Raw genomic sequence first — 17,860 nt, 5'->3', positions numbered from 1 at the left:
TGTTTGCTCCTGGGTGGTCCAGAGGGTCCCTGAGAAGTCTGTGGGGCTGCGACCCACGGGAACGTTGTGGAAGTGACCCGAGTTTTAGCCAGGTGGCAGACTGCAGGCCCTGTGAGCTTGGTGCGGTGAACTGCACAGTGTGGTGCGCAAGGCCTGGCTGTCTGGGTTCAGCCCGCGGCGGAGTGAGCTTTGTGAGCGCGGCTCTGCTGGCGGCGAGTGTAGTTTGCGGCGCTCCTCAGCAGGGCCTGCAGCATTGGGACGCGCAGCGCGGTGGTTCAATGAGCGCCGGGACCGAGCTGGCGGGCCTGGCGAGCGCGGCCTTGCCTGGACCACTGGGGGTGTGGCTCGGAGAGCCCGGCCAATGGGGTGCGGAGCACGCGGAGGCGCGGCTGCGGCACGCTGATCACAGCTGGCGGGCCTGGCGCTTCCAAAGAGCGCCGCCTGGTGAGAGCGGCCGGTCGAGCATGGAGCTCTTGGAGGTGCTGCTGGCTGGGCAGGAATTCTCAGCGAGCGCGGCATGGCGAGCCCGGCCAGTGGGGTCTGGAGCCAACCAAGGCGCGGATGGCGGTCCCGGCCAGCCCGGTGGCGGGCTGGTGCTTCAAGAGCGCCGCTTGGCGAGTGCGGCCGCTGGAGTGTGGACCACTTGGAGGTGCTGGGCTGGTGAGCCTGGCTGGTGGGGTCTGGAGCGCTCTGGGGCGTGGCTGGCGGACCCCGCGATACCATAGAATACGGCTTGGCCTAGAGGGGTCAGAGGCACAACTTAGAAGCCCTGGTGAGCCGTGGCCAGTGAATGTGGCTGGTGGGTGTGCAGCACTCAGAGGCACGGCTGGTCTGCCCCGCCGATCGCGGCGAGTGCTGGCTGGCGAGCCTGGCCCCTAAGGTCTGGAGCGCTCGGAGGCGCGGCTGGCGAAGTCCGACGATCCCAGCGAGCACGGCCTGGCGAGCCCGACCCGTAAGGTCTGGAGCGCTCGGAGGCGCGGCTGGCGAAGTCCGACGATCCCAGCGAGCACGGCCTGGCGAGCCCGACCCGTAAGGTCTGGAGCTCTCCGAGGCGCAGTTCCCAGAGTCCGGCGATCCCAGCGAGCACGGCCTGGCGAACGCGGCCTGTGGGGTCTGGAGCGCTCGGAGGCGCGGCTGGCGAAGTCCGGCGATCCCAGCGAGCACGGCCTGGCGAGCCTGACCCGTAAAGTCTGGAGCGCTCAGAGGCGCAGCTGCCAGCGTCCGGCGATCCCAGCGAGCACGGCCTGGCGAGCGCGGCCTGTGGAGCGCTTGGAGGCGCAGCTCCCAGAGTCCGGCGATCCCAGCGAGCACGGCCTGGCGAACGCGGCCTGTGGGGTCTGGAGCGCTTGGAGGCGCAGCTCCCAGAGTCCGGCGATCCCAGCGAGCACGGCCTGGCGAGCCTGACCCGTAAGGTCTGGAGCGCTCAGAGGCACAGCTGCCGGCGTCCGGCGATCCCAGCGAGCACGGCCTGGCTTGCGAGGCCTGTGGAGCGCTTGGAGGCGCGGCTGGCGGAGTCCGGTGATCCCAGCGAGCGCGGCTTGGTGAGTCCGACCCATAAGGTCTGGAGCGCTCGGAGGCGCAGCTGGCGGAGTCCGGCGATCCCAGCGAGCGCGGCTTGGCGCGCGCGGCCCGTGGGGTCTGGAGCGCTCGGAGGCGCGGCCTGGAGGTTTGAGCGCATTGGATGGGGTCTGGAGTGTTCGGGGGCGTGCCGCAGGCGGGCCTGCCTGGAATTCTAGGAGGCGCGGCCTGGAGGTTTGAGCATTGGATGGGGTCTGCAGCGCAGGGAGGCGTGGCTGGTGGGCCCGGCGCTTGCATTGAGCGCCGCCTGGCGAGCGCGGCTGGTGGGTGCGGAGCGCTGGTGGGCCCGGCAATTCCAGGGAGCCTAGTCTGGCCCGTAGCACTCGGAGGCGCGGCGGTGGCCCGGCGATCCCAGCGAGCGCGGCAGGGCGAACCAGGCTGGAGGGGTCTGGCGCGCTCGGAGGTGTTGCCGCAGCCCAGCGATCACAGCTTTGAGAGCGCGGCATGTGGGGTCTGGAGCGCTGAGACGCGGCAGTGGCCCGGAAGTCCCAACGAGTGCGGCATGGGGAGCGCGGCATGTGGGGTCTGCAGCGCTCAGAGACGCGGCTGGCGGCCTGGCGATCCCAGCGAGCACGGCCCGGCGAGCCCGGCTGGGCGAGCGCGGCCCACGGTGTCTGGAGTGCTTGGAGGCGGGGCCTGGAGGTTTGAGCTCATTGGATGGAGTCTGTAGCGTAAGGGGGCGTGGCTGGTGGGCCCGGAGCTTTCCTTTTCCGCTGCCTGGCGAGCGCGGCCAGTGTAGTGCGGAGCGTTCTGCGGCACGGCTGGTGGGCCCGGCGATCCTGGGGAGCGCGGCATGTGGGGTCTGGCGTGCTGTGAGGCGCGGCTGGCAGGCCTGGCACTTAGAGAGAGTGCCGCCTGGCGAGCGCGTTCGGTGGCGTCTGGAGTGCTCGGAGGTGCTGGACTTTCTCAGGCGCGGCCTGGCGATCCCGGCCGGTGGGGTCTGGAGCGCTCGGAGGCGCAGTCGGCGGGCCCAGCCATACCATAGAGCACGGCCTAGCATGGAGTGGTCGGAGGCACAACTGAGAGGCCTTAGTGAGCATGGCCTGAGGAATGCAGCTGGTGGGTGTGCAGCGCTCAGAGGCACAGCTGGTCTGCCCCGCCGATCGCAGCGAGTGCTGGCTGGCGAGCCCGGCCCGTGGGGTCTGGAGCGCTCGGAGGCGCGGCTGGCAGAGTCCGGCGATCCCAGCGAGCGCGGCTTGGCGCGCGCGGCCCGAGGGATCTGGAGCGCTTGGAGGCGCGTCTGGCAGAGTCCGGCATTCCCAGCCAGCGCGGCTTGGCGCGCGCGGCCCGTGGGATCTGGAGCGCTCGGAGGCGCGACTTGGCGCGCGCGGCCCGTGGGATCTGGAGCGCTCGGAGGCGCGGCTGGCAGAGTCCGGCGATCCCAGCGAGTGCGGCTTGGCGCGCGCGGCCCGTGGGGTCTGGAGCGCTCGGAGGCGCGGCTGGCAGAGTCCGGCATTCCCAGCCAGCGCGGCTTGGCGCGCGCGGCCCGTGGGGTCTGGAGCGCTCGGAGGCGCGGCTGGCAGAGTCCGGCGATCCCAGCGAGCGCGGCTTGGCGCGCGCGGCCCGAGGGATCTGGAGCGCTCGGAGGCGCGGCTGGCAGAGTCCGGCGATCCCAGTGAGCGCGGCTTGGCGAGCGCGGCCCGTGGGGTCTGGAGTTCTGCCGCAGGCGGGCCTGCTTGGAATGCTTGGAGAGGGGCCTGGAGGTTTGAGCACATTGGAGGGGTCTGCAGCGCAGGGAGGCGTGGCTGGTGGGCCCGGCGCTTCCATAGAGCGCCGCCTGGCGAGCGCGGCTGGTAGGTGCGGAGCGCTCGGAGGTATGGCAATTCCAGCGAGCCCCGTCTGGCCCGTAGCACTCGGAGGCGCAGCTGTGGCCTGGTGATCCCAGCGAGCGCGGCAGGGCGAACCAGGCTGGAGGGGTCTGGAGCGCTTGGAGGTGTGGCTGGTGGGCCCAGTGATCCCAGCGAGCCCGACCTGACCTGGGCGCTCAGAGACGCGGCTGGCAGCCCTGTGAACCCAGCGCCCAGCCTGGGCGCTCAGAGACGCGGCTGTGGCCCGAAGTCCCAACGAGTGCGGCATGGAGAGCGTCGCTGGTGGGGTTTGGAGCGCTCAGAGGCGCGGCTGGCGGCCTGGCGATCCTAGTGAGCACGGCTTGGCGAGCCCGGCCCGTAGGGTCTGAGCGCTTGTAGGCGCGGCTGGCAGCCTGACGATCCCAGTGAGCGAACCCGGCCCATGGTGTCTGGAAAGCTGCCACTGGCGGGCCTGCCTGGAGTGCTTGGAGGCGGGGCCTGGAGGTTTGAGCTCATTGGATGGAGTCTGTAGCGTAAGGGCGTGGCTGGTGGGCCCGGAGCTTTCCTTTTCCGCTGCCTGGCGAGCGCGGCCAGTGTAGTGCGGAGCGTTCTGCGGCACGGCTGGTGGGCCCGGCGATCCCAGCGAGTGTGGCCGGTGGGGCGTGGAGCGCTCGGAGGCGCGGCCGCAGCCCGGCGATCCCAGCGAGCACAGCTGGAGAGCGCGGCATTTGGGCCTGGAGCGCTCAGAGGCGCGTCTGGCGGGGCTGGCCAGTAGGGGTCCCGGAGGCGCGAGTTGGAGGGTCTGGAGGCACGGTCTGTAAGTCCTAGGGAGTGGTGTGCGGCGACCGCGGTTGGTGAGCGCATCCGCCAGGCCAGTTGGGTCCGGGAGCACACGGAGGCTGGCTGGCTGTTCCGGCGGCCCCACCGAGTGCGGTCTTGCGGGCCTGACCGACGGGGACCGGAGCGCAGAAGACGAGCCTGGAGCCTGGCGGGCCTGTGGTTCTCGATTCCCGCCGGGCGGAAATGGGGCGGCCGGCGGGCCCCGTGAGCTTGGCCTGCGAGCCCTGCCGGCAGGGACCAGAGCGCACTGAGAAGCGGATCGCGGACCCAGCGACTTGCCGCAGTTCGCGGCCGCTTGCCGGACACCCAGCTTTGCAGCTCTCCAGCGGCGAGAGTTGTGGACCCTCCACTGAGGATTCCTTCTCAGGCCGACGCTGCCGAGAGCTCCAGCGCCTTTTTTTTTTTTTTTACAGGCAGAGTGGACAGTGAGAGAGAGAGAGAGACAGAGAGAAAGGTCTTCCTTTGCCGTTGGTTCACCCTCCAATGGCCGCTGCGGCCGGCGCACCGCGCTGATCCGAAGGCAGGAGCCAGGTGCTTCTCCTGGTCTCCCACGGTCCACTGCCTTCCCGGGCCACAGCAGAGAACTGGCCTGGAAGAGGGGCAACCGGGACAGAATCCGGCGCCCCGACCGGGACTAGAACGCAGTGTGCCGGTGCCGCTAGGCGGAGGATTAGTGAGCCGCGGCGCCAGCCTTCCATCGCCTCTTGACACAGTGCTGGAAAGGTTGCCCTTTGAGAGCCGGAGTCGCGTGCTGGCGTCCCGGACGTGGGGTCCACGGTCTCGTGTATGTCTGGACAAGCCGCACTCCCTACTGGCCCCGGCTTGCGCGGCTTTTCGCAGACTCGTCCCTGGCAGGAGAGTCTCCAGCCCCATGGCACCCGCCACGCCTCACTGCACGCCCTCTACGGGCGGGGCCTCAGGGAGCTGTCCACGGGCGCTGTCCTCAGTCCCGGAGCTTCGGCCCGGCCTCTGCACGCTTTTGGGTGAGCCGGTTGGGGACAAAAACATGTTAGAAAAAACTCGGGTTTCTCAGGCACTAGAGGACGATTCCGGCAGACCTTGGCGTGCGCACGGAAGAAGAGCCGTGGTGCGCGGACCGGGGACAGCCCTGACCCGCACCCGGGGTTTGGGTGTGCGTGTCGCCCCGGACCGCGTGCGTGACGCCGTGAAGTCTGTCGCTAAGGAAACCCGCACTCCTGGCCGTGACTGGTATCAGCCCGCGTTCCGCTGCCTGCATTTCAGGTTTGTACTCTAACCTCGGAGAACTGTGGGTGTGTATGAAATTAGCGTCGTGGTGCACGGTGTCCGTCGTTTTATGGGCGACTCTGCTGGACATCGCCGAGTGCTCCGCTCCTCCCCGCTGGCCAGGGCTGAGCGCGCCGCGGGCGGGAACTGGCCGGAGCCTCTCCCTGCACCCCCGGTTATATATAGAGGATGTGCTTGGTGTTCTCTCGCGGGCAGACCTGCGAGTGGAATAACTAGGTCACAGGGACACGGGCATTGGATTTCAGGACGCAGTGTCACACTGCCCGAAATAGCGGCCAAGCCGTGCACGCCTGCCCCTCACCGCTGGTACTTGCCGGCCAGGGCGCGTTAATACCCACGTGGTCTCGCAGTTCCCTGACCACGGTGGTCACTTACCAGCATGGGGCCTTTGCCGTGCGTTTGGTCACGTCTTGTCCGTTTTATGGCTGGTTATCTCTTGGGTGGGGCATATTCTGGCTGGCTCAGCACTTTAGAATTTCCTCTCTGTCTTTGATACAAAATCGGCAGAAGTGACCAGGCGTGGGTTTCATCTGTTATCTCCTGGAATTACAAGAAAGCTTGTCTGTTTTTGTTTGTATGTGATTGGAGATATTCTTGGCGCTGGTTCCTTGCCAGTTCTATTCATCTCCCAGTTTGTGACTGTTTTCTTTAAGCTGCTTTTTGATGGATGTAACCTCCTAAGCTGAGCAGGTCAAGTTTGTCAATCTTTTCTTGTGTAGTTAAATTTTTTTTTTTTTTTTTTTTTTTTTTTTTTACTTTAAATTTGAGAGAGTGAGAGAGAGAGAGACTTTGAAACCCCTTGTCTGCTGGATTATTCCCTAAACAGCCCACAGTGGCTCAGCCTGAAACTTGGAGCCAGGGACCGAGGCCAGGTCTCCCGTGTGGGTGACACTCAGTTCCGTGAACCATCGCTGCTGCCTCCCGGGGTCGGCGTTAGCAGGAAGCTGGGAGCTAGGGCTGGAGCGGGGGATTGGACCCAGGCATCTGGTGTGGGGGCTGGGAGCCTTAATCACTAGCCCACATATGTGCTTACTCCCAAATTAACGTTTGCGAGTCTCAGGAGCCGTGATGTTGTGCTGTAAGAGATGTCTTCTACGGAGCTTTAATGTTGGGTTTTAGCATTCGTGTCTTTAATCCATTTAGAGTTGATTATTTACCTTAAAGGCAAAGAGAAAGAGGGAGAAGGGGAAATGGAGAGGTGGGGGAGATCTTTGATCAGCTTAGTTCACTCCTAAAATGGCTGCAGCAGGCTGAAGCCATGAGCCCGGGGCTCAGGACTCACGGGCTTGAGCCAGCATCTGCTGCCTCTCAGATTCCCGAGCTGGATTAGAAGCAGAGGAGCCAGGACTTGAACTGGCAGCGCCTCCCATGTCGGTCGGATGTGGGAGTCCCCAGTGACAGCTCAGCCCATTGTGTCACATTTGCCCCCAGAGCTGGGTTTTGTATACAGTGGGAGGTAGGGTTCACATTGTATCTGTTCCCAGAAATAACTGTTTCGTTTCCAGGTTGATTGATGCAGCATTGTCTGCCTTCTGCACCGATCCGGCATCGCTCTGTGGCCTCATCAGAGTTCCACGTGTATGAGAGGCCTTCAGAGAAAGTGCGTGGGAAAAAACGCAAGCTGTCTTTTCACTCCATCTTCCCACGAACTTTCAGAAGCACCCTCATCCATGTGTCTCTCTGCTCGCTCTCCTGGTCTGTTGGTTTCTGTTCTGTTTATCACTTTAAGTATTCCTGTACCAACCCGTGCCATTCATTTTACATAGACTTTACTCTGTATTATTATTTTAATGTACCACACAAACCCGATACATGGCCACCCTACTTGTGGGTCTTTATTTTATGGCGTGTGTGATGGGAAGCGTTGAAGAATGTCAGAGCTGAGTTATGCCTTCTGATTTGTGTTTTGAGATCACATTGATGCGGGGTGGATGGGGAATGGGACTGGGGAGGGAGGACATGGAGTGGAGGGTGGCGAGGCCTGGGGTGTTCTTTTGGGGGTGCAGGTGCGGGGTGAGGGTGGTCTCAGTGCTAGCAGAGGTGGAGAAATGTGGGTGACTTTACCGTAGAACTTCTGACGTGCTGACTGAGGCAGATGAGGCAGTGGCCCTGGGGGTCCTGCGTGTGGCCCAGAGCAGCACGCGTGGAGGCGAAGACTCCCGGGGCGGGGGCCGTTCTGGCAGTGTTGGAGTTTGCAGACACAGAGTCGTGCTCTGAACTGCTGTTTGTCCCTGCAAGTGGCTTCGAGGCGACGAGTCCCTCTAAAGTCTGTTCGTTCTCGTCCTTCTCCACACAGGTGACTCTGCCTTGAGGAGTGCAAGCAGATCCCTTCTGGAATTCAACACCACGGTGAGCTGTGGGCCCCGGGGTGCCGGTCACCGGGTGCAGAGCAGCATCTCCTTCCGGTGCGGGAAGACCCTGGTGAGTCTCGAGTCACTCCAGGCATTTCTTGGGTCAGAGGAATTTGCGCCTGGTTCGTCCTTGCCACACAGACAGTCCAGGAAGAAGGCAGCAGAGTTAAAAAGACAGATAAGAAAACCATGCAGGTCGCCGTCACCGTCAGGACCTGTAGACGGACAAAGTCCACACATAGTTCGCAGGTTGTTAGTGAAATTTGAATCACATCCCGTGTGAGCGCACAGTTCAAAGTGATTAATTGGTATGTTAAATGCAAAGCACTGTTCAGTGTTTATGTCACAGGCGTAATAAATTTTTTTCTTCTAAAACCTCCTCTCCCAGTATTTCATTTTGATGAGTTTTAGAAGAATGTGCTTGAAAAGCGGTTTTCCCTCCTTATTTACGTTAGATTGGAGAGACCAGAGTCTGTTTAGGGGAATCCCTGGCCAGGGGGTTAATGGGGTTTCCGACCTTTTTGGGTTAAAAGGGGTGTCTTTGTAAAGCAACGTGTTCTTATTCTAGGTGTGTTGTACGTAGTTGGTTGGTGTTAATCTTCAGTTTCTAATAAAGGAAGTTGTAGTAAAAATTTCAAGCTTTTAGGAAAAGCAATTGCTGTAAAAATCTTACGAATCTTCTTGAGTCAGAATAAGAAACCCAGTGTTCAGAAAAGCTGGGAATGAACGAGACTCACGTGGCTCCCACGTTGTACCTTGCATATTGTCTTCCCAGAGCAAAGCGCCACAGTTTGTTAAGCTCCCAGCGCAGCAGTGCGTGCTGGAGAATCAGGAGAAAGACGAAACCCACAAAACAGGTGGGACCTGCCACCCGAGCCTCTGTCGCTGTGGGTTGTCGGCCCGGCTTAGTACTCCTGGACTGCAGAGTGCCCGAGCCGGTGTTTGGACGTCGTGGCTATCAGGGTGTGAATTAGATCCATGAGCTGGGGGGAGGGAAGCGCAGAACCCCCTGGAATTGCGATCACCTTGGGTTCTTTGCCTTCGAAATGCCTCTATGGTGCTGTAAGGAGGCGAGGAAGAAGTTCAGGCAGGAAGTGTGTTGTTAATAGCCTGAGCGCCGGTGCTCGGTGAGCCTGGGGGCTGAGGCTGTGGACAAGGAAGCCACGGTTCTGAAACCACTGTGCTGCAGCGAGGAGACTGCTAGTGCTCACCGGTCTCCATGTATGACCTAAGTCTGCTAAACCCATCTGGTTCACTTCCTTAACGTTTTTATGTGGTCTGTGAGGCAGTATGGTTTCAGACGGGCAATAATTTGTGCAGTGGTTTATTCCCAAGTATGCCTTCAGCAGAACAAACATTTTTTTCTCTATAGTTCCTTGCCTTAATAAATATGTAATGTGAATTCAAGGCAATTCTGTTTTGTGTATTTCTAAAGCACAAAGTAATAACGTGAACACCTTGTGGATTCTTGTCATTAGCACACTCAAGGTGAGAATCCAGTTTTAAGTAAAACTACAGTGTTTTATCTGAACAATGAACAAAACCCCCGTGTGCTGGGAGCAGTGTGCAACGTGGAGGATTATGTCACGCAGTGAGCTCGTTGCTGCAAGTTTGCTTTATGAGTTGTGTGTTCACTGTGCAAGAAGCAGAACCCGCCAGCCCTGCACGTGGGAGCGCAGAGGTTAATCTGCACCGAGCCCCACGTCCCCCAGGACAGCGCTATGGTTGACCAGTTTGGAGTCAGCCCTGGCCGCAGTCTTGACGGGAGGGGCTTCCTCCAGGGCGGGGGTCTGTTGGGCGTGCGGACCCGGCCAGATGCAGACGGGCTCCTCACGGGGCCCTCTCAGGAAGCATGAGCTCACGTTTTCTGGCTTTGATTTTGCTGGCGTTTGGTTAAGAGAACATTTGGAGCTGGAGCGTGGAACGGCTCTGAGGATTACTTCCCATGAGTTCACTGTGCTTGCAGAGCTGGGGCACAGGGACAGTCCTGGACCAGCTACACGAAGATTCCAGCACGATTTCACGAAGCCTTTGTCTCAGAATCTGGGGGCTTGGGAACCTCGCGCTGACCCTGTTGCAAACAGCTGCCCGTCCTTGCTGCCGGCCCCTCAGCCCCCCTTAGCCTTGGCCGTGCTCTGAGTGTCCCAGAGACGCTCGGTGAGATGTGCTGTGGTGACTTTTTTCTTTCTTTTTAAACAGGGAACTCCTGAATTTGTAACGGCCACAGAATGTGTGCATTACTTTGAGTGGAAGACAACAGCAGCCTGCAGGAAAGACACGTTCAAAGCAAACAAAGAGGTAAAGAGGGAACCCGGGGTTGCATCTGCCTGCAGCACGTGCCAGCGACCGTTAGGATTTGAAACCCTGGCTCCCGCCCCCTGGGGGTGAAGCTCCTGTGCAGCTTTCGGATTCCGTTTGAGCAGAGACGCCATGTGATTGTGCTGAGACTTTTCTGGTGGTTCTTATTTTTAGGCTAGGGCATCCGAAACATCCTGGGGTGTGATTTGTGGCCCAGATTGGAAATAGAGTGGCTCACCCATATAAGGCGAGGCCTCTCTTCTGGTTTCTGGTGCAGTGCAGCTCCATAAGCTAAGGGGCGTGGTTGGGCTGGACTTGGGGTTTTCCCTCTGCCCGCGGGAGCTGTGTTTCCGACCTGGCTGCATCGTCTTCCACTGCACCTGGCCTTCCCAGCTGTGTTGCTCCTCACTCTGACAAGTCCCTGCTGCCTGCTTTCACGGTCAGATACCTTGCCTTGGTCTTGGGACCATCCCAGGATGCACTTTGCGCACAGGCCAGGTGTTCCGGCCCCTTGTGTTCTTGGCTAGTTCACCGTAGAGGCAACTAAGTGTGTCTTGGCCAAGTTATGTTCTGGTTCTGTCTCTCACTCTCTACCTTTTGTGTACAACATTGGTGTTTTGAAATACATAACATGGGGGGTCTTCTAAAATTCAGAAAATGCATTACCGTGCACGACTTCCAAAAAGATTTTGCACCAAAATAAACTTATCTTTTATTGTTTCTCCATGCGCCTTTTGAGGTGTCATTGTACACTGACGAAGGCTAAACCAAGCTAATGGACGCACGCGTGCACTTCGGTGTTGCTGTGACAGCACTGGAAATGCACTTTCTTAACTCACTCTCCGGAGCGCCATGCACCGCGCTAACTACCGATACTGCCGGTCGTCCCGTGTTGTGTGACGGGCCGCGGGGACCAGCCTTGGCTGTCCCAAGTCGGCCTTGCAGCCTCACTCACCCTGGCCGCGGCTTCCCCTGCCACAGCCCCACAATCCCAGAGCGTAAAGGCACCTTCCTGTGTGGTTGACTGATTACACACACTTTGCTCCATGCATTTCTGCTTTTAAGAATTGCATTCAAAGGCTCTCAGGCTGTGGGACCTGAGGAGTAAGTTTCACTGGTGGCCCGATAGGCACACAGAGACACCATTTTGTTATTTATTCCCTTTTATTTATGTGACATGCAGACTAACGTAGACACACAAGCACAGACGGAGGGAGCGAGAGAGCTGATTGATTCACCAAAGGCCTGCAACAGCCCGGGCTGAGCTGGGGCTGAAACTGGGAGTTGGGAGCCCAATCCAGGTCCCCCCGTGGGTGGCAGGCACCCATCGTCTGAGCTGTCAGTACTGCCTTCTGGGATCTGTATCAGCAGAAACCGGAGTCAGGAGCCAGAGCCAGGACTGTCGTGAGCTGTGGATATCTTAACGGCCATCTTTGACCTCTAGGCTAAATGCCTTCCTCTGGATGTTTGTTATTTTAAAAAATAAAGTAAAAAAGCTATGAATAATAAGCTACCACAGGGTCTTCAAATGTGGCCATCTATAGGAAAGAAGTCTGATGTGAACTGGAAAAGACAAATTGTCGCAGCCGCCCAGGAAAGAGCGCGAGGAATGCTCAATGAAAACAGAGTGTGTAGCAGGGAAGAGCCAGGACTGGCATTGAGGCGGGTGAGCGGTTGCCGCAGCTCTGCCTGCCGTGTGGAGCCCTCGGGTCAGGGCCGGCTCTGCCTCTGATTCAGCTCCCTGCTGGTGCACACTCGGGGGCGGCAGCGTGGTAGCTCACCCACGTGGGGGTGTCAGAGTGTGTTCCTGGCTTCAGCATGGCCCGGCTCTAGCTGTTGTAGGCATTTGGGAAGCGAACCAGTGGATGCAACATCTCTTTGTCTTCATCTGCTTCTTTGCCTTTTAAATAAAGTGAAAATCAATACATTTTTTTAAAAAAATGAAGTCAGATTGTTTGGCAACATACTGCCAGTGGCAGGAAAGGCATTTGGGGGGTGGAGGGTGCTCATCCCATCGCACCTGGTTGGCCCAGCCTGAGATGCTGTCCCCCGCTCCCCTGTGAGACCCCCACGGGTGATCTCTTGGGCTTGCGTTCCCCAGCTTGGTGTCACCCCAATGGTTTTGTTTATCTGAGTGTCCCTCTTTCCCGGATTGAAAGTGGCGTTTCCCACCACCTGGGAAACAGTTGCTTTCTAAAATAAGTACATGCCGATTTTTCTTCTGTGAGTTAGAAATCACGGAAACTGTAGTCCATGGCCTGATCCTGCCCCTGGCTGTTTCTTGCACAGCCCCAGAGCTAAGAACAGGTTTTACATTTTCACAAGGTTGTACAAAAAAACAAAGAATTTGTGATAGACTGATGTAAGCCACAAAACCTAAACTATGTACTGAAAAAGTGTGCTGCGGCCTGTGCCAAGTAGTTCTCTGGGGTGGGAGTATGGAGATACCGTCTGTGTTTTCTCAAAACAGCGACGTGCAGTTTTTCTTAGAAGCTGATTTGAACGTGCATGAGAGCAGTTCGCAATTTGTTCTCAATTATTGTCCTGCTCCGCGTGCTTGGCGGCTGGGGCTCCATCCACTCAGCTTTCCCTCATGAAGCCGGTTGTGGACTGGGCTGTGGAATTCCGTGCAGTTTGGAAATGGTTCTCGCTTGCAGGGAGCCCCCAGGGGAACGGCGTGGTATGCGTCACGCGTGTTCACCAGCTCAGCGTGTCCTGCCCTCGGGCCTAGGCGAATGGACGGAACAGGCCAGGAGCGAGGGCCCCGAGGACAGGGCTGACGCCACGGGCAGATCGGAACGAAGCACTCGCTCTGTTTTCTGTCCCCAGCGCGCTCTGCCTACGCCCTGTAGGCGCTGTGATGTGACAACTTCAGAACTATTCGAAAAGTTTGTGTGCTTAGGAAACACCCATCACCGAGAAACGAGGTCTCGCGTGGGTGTGGCGTCACTGCGCCTTGGTCTTGGTTTCCACGCCACGTGGACGGCTTCCCACCTTTTCTCCCAGCGTCGCTCTGTCGAGCTGAGACTGAGTCGACGGGCAAGGTCAAGGCCGTTCAAGCCATCCGTCTCACAGCGGCTGTGCTGCGTGTTCAGTGATCCTGCTGGAGGTTTTTGAGAGTTATTTCTTCAGAATGTTCTGTACGTCCGAGCCCTTTCCTGGCATTCTCGGGAACATATAAAATTCAGAGCTGGCGTGCTGGCGCTCTGAGTGGCGTTACATAAGTAAGATTAATGGACATACAGAAACACGAAGCACATAACTCAGTGTGCGGTGTGTTGAAGCTGGCAGGCAGCCTGCTTCCCCGGCTGCGGAATTCCTGGTCTTATGAATGTCTCCCTTGCTCTGCTCGCTGGAGCGGGAAGCGGGGAGGGAGGACGTCCCAGCGGCCTTGCCTGTTTTTCCGACGTGCACTCCAGTTCTGGGGAGCTCTGTGTTGGGCGTGTCTTCTCTCCTCTGGCCCCGAGACAGCCCGAGGGTTCAAGGTTGCTAGCTGCCCCGAGCGGGGTCCCTGTGGACCTCGCTGACTTGAGACCCTCCAGATGCTGGGATGAGATGGGGCTGCTTCCCGAGGCCAGCTTCCCCTCTCGCACCAGTGCCATCTCGCCCCGTTTCTGTCACTGGGCTTCGCAGAGCCAGCCAGAGAGTGACTCGCTTCCCATGCTGGCCAGCTGGCCGGGCCGTGGGAGAGCAGGCTGTCGGCTTGCAGGGCTGGGGGTGCCCGTGGTGGCTTTCCTCTGCAACCCAGCCAGCTTGCAGGAATAACTTCCCTTTCTTTTCACTGCTGGTCTGTGGGCATCTGGCGTTGGCCTCGGGCCCTGTGTGCCAGTGCCCTCTGAGCCTGGGTGGCTCCAGCGGAATCCTTCTGAGAAGCCTGGTCAGCAGCCTCGGGTGCCTTTGCTGCAGGCATTGGTCGATGTGGGGGTTCACGGGCCCCAGGAGGCTGTCAGAGACGGAGGCCATTAGGCTGACTTCATTGGCTCTCTCTGGAACCTCTGAAGTCAGGGCTGGGGAAGGAGGTTAGTGGGCTAGAGAATTCCTGCTGGGCTGATAGCATCTTTTAAGGGAAACTTGAAAGCGAACTCTTCAGCAGTTAACTTTTGCAACTGCTGTGAGTTGCTTCAGTCTAGAAGATAAAATTTTAGGGAATGTGTCCAGAGGAAGTAATAAAACGAGCTACTGTGAAATGACTGGAGAGCACGAGTCGCTGGAATATTCCCCGGCTGAGGCCGTCAGACAGTGCCAGTGTATTAATTTGGAGACGGAGCGTGTGGGCTGTGGCTGGTGTTCCCGCGGTGACCCGGGCTTATCTTCAGGCCGATCGCTCTGCGCTCAGAAACAGGCAGAAATCCTCAATCACAAGGCCTCGCCAACTGTAACGGGCTCCTTGACGTTTTTACAATGCGAGGCCATTAGTTCGCAGACATGAGAGAGCGGTCATAAATGAGACTCGAGCAGGGGCGGGTTCAGGCGCTGCGAGGAGGAACGCTCCTTCCAGTTTCGCCGAACGGAGAGGACTGAGCTCCCGCTCCGTCGTGGGCAGCGTCCTGAGCCGAGCTCCGGCAGTGGCACCGTCGTGTACCCGAGGAGCCCACACTCGAGTTGGGGAGCTGACACAGGCCCAGCATCTGTGAAGGAAATGAGGCTGGGAGGGGGGCGGAGCCCAACACTTGGGGCGCTCGGCGCAGGCAGCCTCCCAGCAGTGGCGGGCGGGGGTGGGGTCGGGTGCTGCAGGTCAGGAGTTCGGGAAGCGATTGGAGCCGAGGGACGGGGCCCGATTTCATTTTCAGTCTCCGTCCCGCCGGCTGGCGGCAGGAAGGTGTTGGAGCTGGGACAGGGAACGCGTTCAGAGCGGGTGGCAGGCGAGAGGTCGCAGAGGTGGTTCACAGGACTGCCTGTGAAGGGGGAAGGAAAGGCTCAGACTTGCCCACGCTTGGGTGTAGAGTGCGAGAGACATGGCGCAGGTATCCAGTGACCTCACGCCCTGGTGCCCGGCCCAGCAACTGCACGGCTGTGTCCTCACTGAGATGCAGAGCACTGTGCGTAAGACCAGGTTGGGGGGGGGGAATATGCAAGGCCCATTTTAAGATGTGAGGTTTCAGGTGCTTTTGTGTGCCTTTCAGTGGTGATGGGAGGCCGGCGCCGCGGCTCACTAGGCTAATCCTCCACCTTGCGGCGCCGGCACCCCGGGTTCTAGTCCCGGTCGGGGCGCCGGATTCTGTCCCGGTTGCCCCTCTTCCAGGCCAGCTCTCTGCTGTGGCCAGGGAGTGCAGTGGAGGATGGCCCAAGTGCTTGGGCCCTGCACCCCATGGGAGACCAGGAGAAGCACCTGGCTCCTGCCTTTGGATCAGCGTGGTGCACTGGCCGCGGCGGCCATTGGAGGGTGAACCAACGGCAAAGGAAGACCTTTCTCTCTGTCTCTCTCTCTCTCTCTCACTGTCCACTCTGCTTGTCAAAAAAAAGTAAAAAAAAAAAAAAGCCGCAGTGGTGATGGGAAGTAGGAGCAAGTCACACCCGGGCACTGCCTCGCCAGGAGCTGTGCCAGGCACTGCGTCGTCTCCCTCCTGCCTCCCAGCACCTGCAGGGGTGCTCGCTTTCACCACCCCCACCCCTTTTTAAGATTTGATTTATTTCTTTGAGAGGCAAAATTTCAGAGAGAGGGAGAAACAGAGAGAAAGCTCTTCCATCCACTTGTTTCACTCCCCAAATGGCCGCACTGGCTGGAGCTGGGCGCATCTGAAGCCAGGAGCTTCCTCTGGGTCTCCCATGTGGGTGCAGGGGCCCAAGCGCTTGTGCCAGGTCAGAAGACCTGCTTTCTCAGGTCAGAAGAAGGGAGCTGGATTGGAAGAGGAGCAGCCAGGATACGAACCAGCGCCCATTTGGGATTCCAGCACCGCAGGTGGTGGCTTGACTTGCTACACCGCAGCACCATCCCATCATTCCCCTTTGACTTGTGGGGTTTGCCCACGGTCAGACAGTGACAGCACCAGCGTTGGAACCCAGGGTTCTGTTAGCTTTGCATGTCTGGAGCTATGAGGAGACACACACGGGTACCTCAGAAAAGTTGGCGGAACATGGAATTAAATAAAAAGTTTATTTCTTAAAAAGTGGAAACGTGCATACTAAGGGGGTCTTCAGAGAGGTCTTGGAAACTGTGCATCGGCCTCAACTGTTTTCCCACCAGAACACGCTTGTCGTCTCCTTCCATTTCCCACACACTCTCTGAGACGCCCAGGTGCATTTGGGAACGAGTGGCAGGTGTTTAGAGCCGTGTCCCCCGTCCCCATGTGAATGGGCACAGGCAGGGAGGAGCTGCGGTCGGGGGTGTTGCAGCACCTTTGGGAGTAGCACTCTGGTCCCAGGAGGCTGGGAACGGGCCGGCGGCCGGGCAGGTGCCCAGGAAGCAAAGCAAGGACTTGAGGACGCAGAGGCTGTCAGTAGCACCTGTGGCCCGAGAGACCAGTGAGGGCACCCTGGCAGACGGCTTTGCTGGAAAGACAGAGCACGGGACGAGGCTGGGGAACCGGCTTCGACGGAGTTTGGCTGGAAGATGCAGACATGGGTGCTGGTGCTGTGGGGAGCGAGGGGAACGTGGGTGGTGGGGAGGAGGAGAGAGGACCGCGGAGGGCTGTGCCCCGTAGGCGAGAGACACCAAGGGACAGGCTTTTGTCCATCTGTGCTTCACAGGGGTGGGCCTCGTGGCCTGTCCTGCCTGATGGGTGAGGACGTAGGATGTGGCTTACAGGGTCAGGAGAGAGGCACTCATCCCAAGATGCGTGCTGAAGACCCGCTCCCGCTCCTGTCTTCCAGGTGCCCTGCTACGCGTTCGATGGGGAGTTGCGGAAGCATGACTTGAACCCACTGATCAGGATGAGTGGCGGCTACCTGGTGGACGACTCGGACCCTGAGGCCTCGCTGTTCATCAACGTTTGCAGAGACATAGGTCTGGCTGCGGGGGGAGGGGGCTTCCGTGGCTCTGCCCTTCCCCCCACACTCCTGCGCAGGCACCCCCGGCCCGGGCAGCCCTCTTGGAAAGCTTGTGTCCCACAGAGGTTCTCTATGCACGACCCCAGCCCTCTCCGCTGTAATTCCTGCCTCGGGCGGCCTCTTGGGCCCCGCGGATCCCAGCGAACCACGTGTCCTTTGGGTTTCGAGGTTTCAGGGTTGTAGCAGGGGGAAGGGCTGGTGGAGCTGCTGTGTCCATCAACCCTGCTGGGGGCCCTCCCGAGGCACAGGCCGGGTGGGAGGCGGCGAGCGAAACAGGCTGGGGGTGCCGGCTCACCATGCGGGTATTTCTTTCTCTGTAGATGCCAGAACTGGGGTGAGATGCTTGTGTATCCCTTCTAAATTATCCAGAGGAGTTTATCTAAAAGGGGCCGGGAGACGCTTTCCTGTGCCCGCCAGCACGCCGCTCCCTCGCTCCACGCGTCCTGCAGGGGCCGTGAACCCTGGGCCCCACAGGCCAGCTCTGGCCTTGCCGCACTGCCCTCAGTGTCTGTGCTAGGAGTCGGCATTGCTGGTGATAGACGCAGTCACAGGGTCATTGTTAGTGCTTTCTGTCTCTCACACGGCAGCGTAAAACATGTCCTTAGAAAACTGTGGTGATAAATTTTTAAAAATGGCCTTAGTGTGTTACTGGGTGACAGGTACATGAGCCTTAGTTCACAATCATTGTTCAGATTGTGCGTGCACACTATGGGTCATCTTGCTTGTGCACTGTTTCTAAACAGTTAAAAATAA

At 59.2% G+C, this 17,860-nt stretch overlaps 1 protein-coding gene across 2 annotated transcripts in view; it reads left to right on the top strand.

Moving 5' to 3' along the window:
• The window catches only part of IGF2R (insulin like growth factor 2 receptor), a 106,845-nt gene that overhangs the window by 31,457 nt on the left and 57,528 nt on the right, over positions 1–17,860 (top strand). The window contains exons 1-4 of one of the 2 annotated variants that reach the window (XM_070074597.1): positions 4,600–5,447; positions 7,768–7,892; positions 10,022–10,120; positions 16,931–17,063. In XM_070074597.1, coding sequence (XP_069930698.1) covers positions 16,991–17,063 — 73 coding nt within the window. In that variant the 5' untranslated portion in view covers positions 4,600–5,447; positions 7,768–7,892; positions 10,022–10,120; positions 16,931–16,990. Of the gene's footprint in view, positions 1–4,599; positions 5,448–7,767; positions 7,893–10,021; positions 10,121–16,930; positions 17,064–17,860 lie in introns of those variants that run through there. The other variant, XM_051854188.2, reaches the window with a different exon arrangement.

Source organism: Oryctolagus cuniculus, chromosome 5 (assembly GCF_964237555.1).
Source record: "Oryctolagus cuniculus chromosome 5, mOryCun1.1, whole genome shotgun sequence".
NCBI lineage: Eukaryota > Metazoa > Chordata > Mammalia > Lagomorpha > Leporidae > Oryctolagus > Oryctolagus cuniculus.
This window is presented reverse-complemented; position numbering and strand designations above follow the sequence as displayed.